Source organism: Solanum stenotomum, chromosome 2 (assembly GCF_019186545.1).
Source record: "Solanum stenotomum isolate F172 chromosome 2, ASM1918654v1, whole genome shotgun sequence".
Taxonomy (NCBI): domain Eukaryota; kingdom Viridiplantae; phylum Streptophyta; class Magnoliopsida; order Solanales; family Solanaceae; genus Solanum; species Solanum stenotomum.
In genome coordinates, this window is record NC_064283.1 from 1,630,586 (window position 1) to 1,640,758 (window position 10,173).

At 31.6% G+C, this 10,173-nt stretch overlaps 1 protein-coding gene across 1 annotated transcript; it reads right to left on the bottom strand.

The window, feature by feature from the left end:
- Nucleotides 1–8,279: 8,279 nt before the first annotated feature.
- On the bottom strand, nucleotides 8,280–9,812 carry LOC125855521 (LRR receptor-like serine/threonine-protein kinase FLS2). The gene has a single exon (XM_049535251.1). The coding sequence runs from the start codon at nucleotides 9,702–9,704 to the stop codon at nucleotides 8,448–8,450; it is 1,257 nt and encodes a 418-aa protein (XP_049391208.1). The 5' UTR covers nucleotides 9,705–9,812; the 3' UTR covers nucleotides 8,280–8,447.
- Between the last annotated feature and the right edge of the window lie 361 nt (nucleotides 9,813–10,173).

Here is a 10,173-nt window from a genome sequence, read left to right on the forward strand (position 1 = left end):
CAACTCTCTTTCCCTCTTTACTTTACTGCGTTCATTTTACTTGTTAATATTTGTTGCTAATCGTAAGGTTGAACAATTCAAATTCCCGTAAGACCCCCGTTGTGTTTTATCAATTTAACTAAAATTGATCATTCTTAATTAGATTTAAAGAATAATTTTGCAAAAAATAGGTCACTTAATTAGTATTTTCATTTTTTCGTTTTCCCCTTTAGAATAACTCTAATTATAAAGTTTCTCAATTTAAATCAAATCAAATTACTTTAGCCAGCTAAATTAGTCGTCGGATAACCGCATATTAGCGGATATTTTGGGTGCTTTTAAACTCTTCCCAAAATGCTAATAAGAACCCTGAACCCTCTTATTGGTTTTCAATATATTCCTGTTTTAGTCTTTTCAAAACAAATAGTTTTCTTGATTTTTCTCAAAAATTAAGTGGCGACTCTTAAAACCATTCAAACAAATATATTTTTTAAATAAAACACACACTATACTTGTCTAGTTAAGAAATTAAAATTATAATTTACTGTTTTATATCTACCTTTTTCTTTGTCATTTAATATTATTTCTCTTTTAATAATTAGATAGACTTATCATTAATGAAATACATAGTTTTCTATTTATTGTTTATTAAGCAATGTACCTACTCAAACTTGAATGATAAATATATAAAAATAAACGATAAATTTTGTACGAATAATGGCTGACATTAAGATTTTATACTGCACATCTACCGATTCTCTCAGTCATTCCAATAAATACTAGGATTTTACTCATTTGTTTTTCTTTACCAAAAATATTATTTTTATATTTTAAATATTTGAATAAATTTTAATATATTAAATATTGGGTGCACATGTTAAAAAATATGCAACACTCTTTCTTTTCCTTCTAAATATCTTCAACAACACATCAAGTTAATGAAATATGAATATATTATGTAAATACTATTAAATGGTTTATACAAGCTCAAATTTTAATGTGAATTTTATTTTCCTCAAAGTTTCAGCGAATAAGACATCTAATTTCAAAAAGAAAATAAAAATTGAATTGTTTAATTATCTCTAATCTTAGTATATCTAAAGGAAAATATCACTAATATGCATATTTGATCAATTTGTTTATAAAAATAAATAAACTATTAATAACCCGAATTGTAATCCAAAATTAAAGCAGCCGATCATTTTATCTTACTATTTCTGTTTTGAAAAAATAAAAATAACTTATTTTCGAAAAAACAACTTAACTTATATTTTAAAGAAAAGAGGATTTTTCAAAGTAAGAGTAATTTTTATTTTCTAAAATAAAAATGGCGATTCCGCTGGAAAAATCAATTTTATCAAAACATAAGTTAAGTCAATTTTAAAAAAATGAGTCATTTTTATTTTTTCCAAAACAAAAATGGCGACTCTCTTTCAAAATCAATTTTCTTCAAAACATAAGTTAAGTTGATTTTTCGAAAATGAGTCATTTTTATTTTTTCCAAAATAAATATAATTTTAGTTGAATTGTTTTAATGGTTTTTTTTTCTATTCATCCAATTTTTACTGTATATTTGTTTATCAACACGAAATTTTGATTTTGATGTCAGATATATTTCTTTGTTGAATGCTACTTTGATAATTTCTTGCAAAAAATTTCACTTTGTAGAGTAATTATTCTTAATTTATATCTATTATATATCTATACAATACTAAAAGTATCAAATTATTAAAACTAAGATTTTTTCATTGAATTAATATTTTAATTGATATGATTTTAAAATTAATCAAAGTTATAACTATAAATAATATCTTTAAATATTTATAAAAGTTACAACTCATAATATTTATAATATTTAATATTTTGAGTTAACTACATAATCGGACCTTTAAATTCATGTAAGTATAGACTTACTATTTCAATTGAAAGTTATCACAAAATTCAACTAAATATCTAAATAAAAAATCAAAAGAGACATACTAGAAACATCCACATTGATACGTGTTGGATTGTGAAAATGAATAAGACATCATACGGAAGATTATAATTGCATATCATATGGTCGATAAATCAATTGACAAAAACGTATACTAAAAACATAATATTATTATTTGTTTATGTCACGCCCGAGCCTACACCATGGACGTGGCCGACACTCGAAGATTATTGATGGTCCCCAAGCGAATCCTTGGCCTGACTTTCTTAACTCAGCGGAAACATAACTCAATAGAAAAATTCCATGCAATGCAAGGACTTAACACAACCTAACTGATAAAAAAAATATGGCCAAAAAGGCAACTGGAGTCTCAAAATTAAATATTTACATATATACATAGATAAGAGACTCAAAATCAACCGACTGACTGTCTATGAAGCTTTTAAAATACTGAGATGGATGTTGGGACAGACCCCACAACATCCTAATAATACAAAATTAAGAGAACAAAATAACCGAGTCCTCCGAAATGCAAAGAGGCTCACCACTGACTCTGAAGTACTCAGCTGGATCAACAGCGAACCGGATGCTGACCCTGGGTACCTGTGTCTGCATCATAATAAGATGCAGGCCAACTGGCATCAGTACATTGAATGTACGAGTATGCGAGCTGGAAAGCTAAACCACAACTTAAGCTTGGAAGGAGTATAAAAGAACTCTTAGCTTAGCTCTGTTCAACTCATGAATAACTGAACTCAATATAAAATAATAAGACATATGCAATATATAAAGCTTGTAAAATAGAGTAAACAACTTAGTTCGTTAAGGATAAAACGATAACAAACTCAACTTTACTTATATAAAAGTAATATAACTTTTGTGGGAAATTCTTTAACCGACAACCACCACTATGAGCCATAGTGATGATACAACGTTTTACCTCACGTTGCCCAAGTACCATACTATACCTTGCTGTGATATAAGAAGCTAAGTTACTAAGTGGATCCACTAGCTTAATCTTACGTGATCATCTAAAAAGAATGATCCGTCAAGTCCCATGTTGGCGCATGGTTCTTATAGAGAGTTGAGTTAATATGAAGTCGTGTCCCCACTCGGTGCTCAAGACTACTCCCAAAAATATACTTTAGCTCATAAATGTTTTAAACACATCTTTCTTTAGTTGAGATAATTACTCAAAACTTAGCTCAAAGGCTATCTTGGAAATCTCAGTTTCCAATCTTGCTTCAAATGTGAAAACATTTCTTTAAAACTTCTTTGGAAATACTTAGTTCCCTAATAACTTTTGAGAAATGAACTCAACTTTAAACTCTTGACTTAACTTGAAACTCTTTACTCTTTACTTGACTTGAAACTCGAGCCTTAAAATGAAGATAAAACATTCAATAAAGACTCTTGAACAACTTTAAAGACTTGTTTGGACGTACTTCTTGACCTCTAAGATTGACTCTAACTTCACTTGACTTTGAGCCAAACTTTCCTCGAATCGGATTATGAATTCAAAGGTAATAATCTCATGTTTATGGATGAGTTCGGGATGTTTAGATGTACCTTAGAGTGTTGAAAACAACTATAAAACATAGGTATATTACCAATGAACATGCATGAGAAAGTGTGAAAAGAATGGGGAAACTTGGCGTTCTTGGCGCTCTGCAAGGCGCTGAGCACTAGCCCTCGAAGCTCAGAAAGGGCCAGCTGGCGCTCTGCTAGGCGCGCCGCCCCAAGGGCTGGGCTTCAGAGCCCCTTTTGGGGCGCGCTGGCTGGCGCGACGCCCCAACCTTTTTCCCTGAAAACTCGATTTTTCTCCTTTCTTTTTCCAACTCTAAACCTTCTAAACCTCAAAGGTTCCAGCCCCAAACACGTAGAATCATTAAAACCCTCAACATACCATAGATTCAACTCAAAACACCACCGAAAACATCCACCAAACCAACAAGAACTTTAAAACGAGTTTGGTGTGTGGGGGAAAGAACCAACTCAAACTATGAACTCACATACCTAATAGGGATCACCCCCGACGATATCCACAACGATCTTTGACGAAACCTTGCTTGATTTTTTCTTTCTCCTCTTCTTCTCCTCTTCACTCATAAACCCTCACTCTCACTCTTTAAAATGAGAAAAAACGGATCAAAATTAGTCTAACACACTATTATATATCCAAAAGACAAGACTAGGGAAAAGACCAAAATATCCTTACAAATTTTCGGACGGACTTCTCTGTCAACTGCCTAACTTTCAAAGGGCATAACTTCCTCATACGAACTCGGAATCGAGCAAACTCGCTGGTGTTGGAAAGACCATTCTACGAACTTTGCAAACATGATTGGAACTACACCTAACTCATTCAACATTTTTCAATAGCTACTATGTGATTATATTCTATGAATTAAGCCCTACTGTTGGTTGCTTTACTCTATAGAAGAGGGGTTTGAAAGAAGTAGATCAAACCCAATTTTTTTTAATTTTCTTTTGACCATTTTCATTGTTATATATTTTTGTTTTCACACCCTTAAAAAAGTGAGTTTTGCTTGCAAGCCCTTTAAAAAATATGAGTTATTCTAAACACTCGTCACAATATTGAAATATATGTACGGTGTATATTTTTTTTTTTACTTTTTTTTTCATAAATAAACCATAAAACTTAAAAGAAACCTCCAAATAAGTGGGTGTAATAATTATAATAGAACATCAAGAAGATATATGAAAATTATAAGTATAAGTAGTAGAGAGAGGAATATAATGTGGAACCAAAATGATTTTATTGCACAAGATTACTTATTACATCAGACTTGAAATCCTCATGCATCTGTGAAAAAACTCTATTTCACTCAAGTAGAAATAAAATAGTTGCAAATCTTGATTTGTATCTTCTCTGCAAACATGTTGTTTCATCTCGATCTTGATTAGTAATTTCCTCTGCACATATTTAATACTAGTAAATATATATTTATGTAATATAAAACCAAAACAACCTTAGAATTTTGCCACTTACAAATTGATTATATTAAATGATTCATCAACCAAAGCCTTATGATGTATGTCTGAATGCTTCTGTTTTTCTATGCTGCCTTACAGTATTGTAAATAATAATCACACTATATTTGTCTAGTTAAAAAAATTCAAAATATAATTTACTGCTTTATATCTACCTTTTCTTTGTCAAACGTTCTCGAAGTTGGCTTCACCTATAAATTCAAAACAAAGTTAATTTTATTACAATAAATTCTTTTCAATATCACCCACATTTACACTCTCTCCCCAATAATCAGAATTCGAAAGATTAACGGAATGAACATGCTCCACCTCATTATCTATCCTTTCAATAGCACTCACATTTACACTCTCTCCTAGTAATTAGAAATCGAACATTGATAGGAGGAATTTGATCCATCTCATCATATGATTTTCTTTCGAAATCATCCACAAGTATACAACTAATTGTATCTTGTGGCTAATCGAAATAACGAAATGTCTTTTTCGCAAAATAAATCATTGTCAAAATTAATGAAACAACTGAAATCACATTGGAAAGTATACCACAGTTCTTTTTCGAAGTACAAGTAATTCTCGATTCAATCTCTGCACTATGATGACCGAACTGTGTGATACTTGCACTGATCCTCATTCTATAGTTTTTTATAGTATTGAAAAGAATTATCATCACATTCACTATATACTTTCCAAACCAATTTTGATTATGTGCAGCAAAAATAGGTAGATTATATTGTACCTTAACCAACTTTCTTTTTCCATGCATGAGAATTGTTACGTATATATCAATAAATATCTGTGAATATTACAACAATAGTACCCAATGAAGTCGCTGATACCAAAATAGCAAGGTCTATCTTTTGTGCAAGTATCATAGCGAATTGACCCCTAGTCATTGCTAAAGCTTCCTCAACTATATTAAATATATAGAGAAAGCTAAACAAAATGGTACGGAACATGTAATTATATATCATTTCAAGCCACACAATACAATACATAATTAACCCAAGAATTATGACAATTGTGTCAAACTAACGAAAAGTAAATTTGAAACAGCAAGTTTTTATATATAAAGGCCCAATCAGATCCCCAGTCTAGTTTCGCTATAGCGGATTAGATCCCACTATAACATAAAGAACGCGAAAATTATGATAATTGGGTCAAGCTAACGTAAGATGTACTTTGAAGTTGTAGTAGGACAATTGGAGCTCGATTACCATTTCAAAACAAATTAATTAATGTTATTCATATATCAATTTTATATATAAAGACTCAATCAAATCCCTAATCTAGTTTCGCTCCCGCTATAACTATCTGGATAGATAATTTTTTTGCTTAACTTCTTTTAATTCAATCATAATAAATTGTCACACCCTGAAAAACCCAAATCAACCTGACAATATACACATCTATACTGATATACAAACAAATATTCATTGAATTAACATTACCAAAACCGGGTTTTAGGCCTGTAGAGGCCCAAGCAAATAAGCCATAATTATCATGCCAGAAAACTTGTTATGCTCTAAATTTAGAGTCGGGGCATCGACGCCATGAATGCGGGCAATAAATCATGCAAATTGTTGTAGCTCATCTACAAAATATTTGTTTATAAAAATATCTTCCACAAATATGGTATTTTCTTCGTCTCATATTCTATGATTATCTTATTAAAAATAGTTCTCTCATATTAGTTGTCCACCTTACTAAATCAAGAAAACATTAATTAAACTTTTCCTATAATACCCTTACAATTGATTCTTTTTGAAAATGTTTACATATGTTTGTAAAATTTCAAATTTTTTCCTAAGGGGTCAATTAGTTTACTTATCTTCTTATTTATGATTTCTTAATGTACATGTTAAAACAAACGGTCAACTAGTATGAGACGGAGGGTGTAGAAAGGTTGTGAAAATGATTTGAGGGACAACTGTTTCTTTAATTATGTTAATATATGTATTAAATTTTAAAACTCTTGCATTACTAATACCATGAATTTTCATGTGCTAATTATATATAACTTAATACTCCTCAAATAGATTGTACAACTAACGAGTCCGGAGCCAAAGAGCAAAAAAATCGACCAAAAATTTCAAAAGGACAACAAAAACAAGTTTGAAACCAAAAGAATTACATTTAAACGGTAGGGTGGATAACACTTAAATTAGGATAGCAGAGCGCGGGGACCTATGCGCCTTACGAGGCGCAAATAGACTTGAGGCATGCTTAACAATAATCAAAACAAGAAACCAAGAAATATCAATTACCAAATCAATAATCTATCTAGTAGAAGAAAATGCATGATACGTTTGCAACCCGCAACACAGAAAATTTGTACCGCTCACGGCTTAACTATAGCTATTTCAGACATCGAATGAGAAATAAAATTGAATAAATAAAATATCGTGTTTATTGTTATAGTTTAATCATGTTCTTGTGTACATTCCATGAATCCTGCAAACGTTAGTATGTGATAAATTATTTGTAAATTAATGCGAATGTTAACGCACTCATGAAGAAAAGAGTCATCGCCATGAAAAACGCTGTCACTGTTTGTTCTACAACAAGAAGAATTGTCCTTGTTCTATTCCAGTTCCATGATTTATGATTTGACGATATGAAGAATATTAATTAATGAAGGTATATAACAAGGTAAATTAAAGGAGTATTTTCTACATCCTAATATTTTTAATGTGATATATAGTTTATTAGAATAAATTTTGTGAACCAGACGTCCAAGTTAAATTTGATTTCATCATTTAGCATTGTACTATACAAAGTATTACGTAGTAATTACTTAATTCCAAAATTAAAACAAAACTTTCGATTCTATGAAAAAATAAGTTTTTGTTCATGATATATTAGATGTCACAAGAGAAAACATGTAATCAACAAAAAAGTAAAATAAACACTTGATGTGATACCATTTCTTGACCCTTTTTTTCAAATTTTGGACTAGTCAAACTACACCGATAGATCATAAAAAAAGGTAGTGCCCTAATCCTAGTTGAATACTACTGCTAAAATATCTTGAAGAATATGTAGTAGTACTTATCTTTAGTGGTTCTTTGCATTTTGCATCCTCTCTTTTGTAATTTGGAGTCTATATATGTAGAAAAGTAATTACACCCTTAATTCATATTTTAGCACCAACTGTATTAATGGATTGATTCACAAGGGTGCACGTAAACGAGTTAATTATATTCAAATAAGTTCCAATAATATTATTACCTATGCTACAAATAGATGGAGTCGAGTAATTTTTTGATCCTCCATCGATACTACAAAAGGAACACAATGAAGTAAACCTCATACAAGCTTTAAAATTCAAAGATAAAACTTGCAAGCCTCTTTACCTTATATAAATGGCCACAAAATTAACATTAAGTTCTTTATTGTTAATAGATAAACCACCATTATTTTTATCTAATTAAAGCTGTAAAGTATACCTAAGTCCTAAAAACATTGGTCAAAGACATACAAATGGGCTTACATGATTCCATTTTGGGCCTAACACAATTCAAGGAATCCTAGGCCCAAACTTTTTACAATCCAATAAAGACTTCTGATACCCACCCTGACAAATGTATACCGAATCTGGACACATATACAGACAGTTATCCACCAAACTAATATTTCCAGAACCAGGCTTTAGGCCCATTAAAGGCCCAGGAATCGGCCCAAACAAATAATTTCCACCCAGTAATAATCTCTCAAACGACGCCGTATGGTTCCTCGGGACCACAACTTTTACTGCAAACTGTAGCGGTATCACGCCGGTAAACTTGTTATGCTCCAAATTCAGAGCCGACAACTCCGGCATCGACGCCATAAACGCCGGCAATAAGCCATGCAAATTGTTGTAACTCAGATCAATAGCTATAAGCTTACTTCGAAGCACTAAATCTTCCGACACTTGCAAAAACGTAAAGTTATTGTAAGAAAGTGTAAGCTGCTGAAGAGATGAGTGATGAAATAGCAGCGCCGGAATCATCCCGGAAAACAAATTATGGCTCAGATCTAACACCTGTAGGAACTTCAACTCTTCGAAGTTCAACGGAAACTCGCCGTGTAAATAATTGTTGCGTATTGAGAGTTCAATTATCGAATCAGGTAAATTTGTCGTAAAGAAATTTCCGGCGAGTCTGTTATTGCTTAAATCTAAGAAGATCAGATTTATGAGCTGATTCAAATCAGGTAAGTCACCGGAGATATTGTTTTGTTGAAGCTCGAATCGATTCAGATTGATTAAACCATTAAAACTTTCCGGGATTGAACCGGTGAATTTGTTGTTATCGAGAAATAGTTCCTGTAAACGGGATAGAGAACCGATAGAAGAAGTAACTGGACCGGTGAACGAGTTTTTCGAAAGACTGAGCCGCCGGAGACGAGTTAGATTTGAAAATGAATTCGGGATTGAACCGGAGAGGGAATTATACGACATATCTAAAATCTCGAGATGAGGGAGGTTGAATGAATTAGGCAATGAACCGGAGTAACCGGCTTGGTCTAGGCTGATTTCAGTGACTCGATAAAAACCGGAGACGATGAGATCACATCGGAAACCGCAGGTGAACCGGTCGGTGAAAATATGATCACATGGGTCTATAGAGAAGTTCCATGAGTTTAAGCATGAACCGGGTTTAATGGATTTTGGGTTTATTCCATTTTTGAGATTTTGAAGTCCTTGCATATCAATAGGATGAGTTTTGCATTGTGCTAATAATACAAAGAAGATGAAAAATGAAAAAAGATGAAGAAAAAACTGCACTTTCATCTTTTAGGTTTAGGTTTATGAGCTTTTGGATCTCGAAATGAAGGTGGAGAGTAATAACATGAAACAATTAATTCATCGTGAGTTGTTTAAGATATATTGTAATCTTGTTAGTATCGACTGTGAGATTATACTAGGTATGTGTTGTTGTAGACGATACTAATTAGTTAAGATATATTGTAATCTTGTTAGAACGTTTTCTTTAAGTATTTTCATGTCAGAGATTTATATCTCGATAAAAATATAAAAAGAAATCTCATATATTATTAGTTTGAGACAAATTTAAACGAAATAATAAGAATTCATAGTCAATCCAACTCATTTTGGATTGAATAGGCTATTAATATAACTGTACAATAACAACAATATATCCAACTACTACCTTTGTGGAATCAAGAAGTAGTTTTCGATAGAGTCACGACTTGAAAAAATAAGTTTATCGAAGCAGAATATTAATATGTATAACTATGTC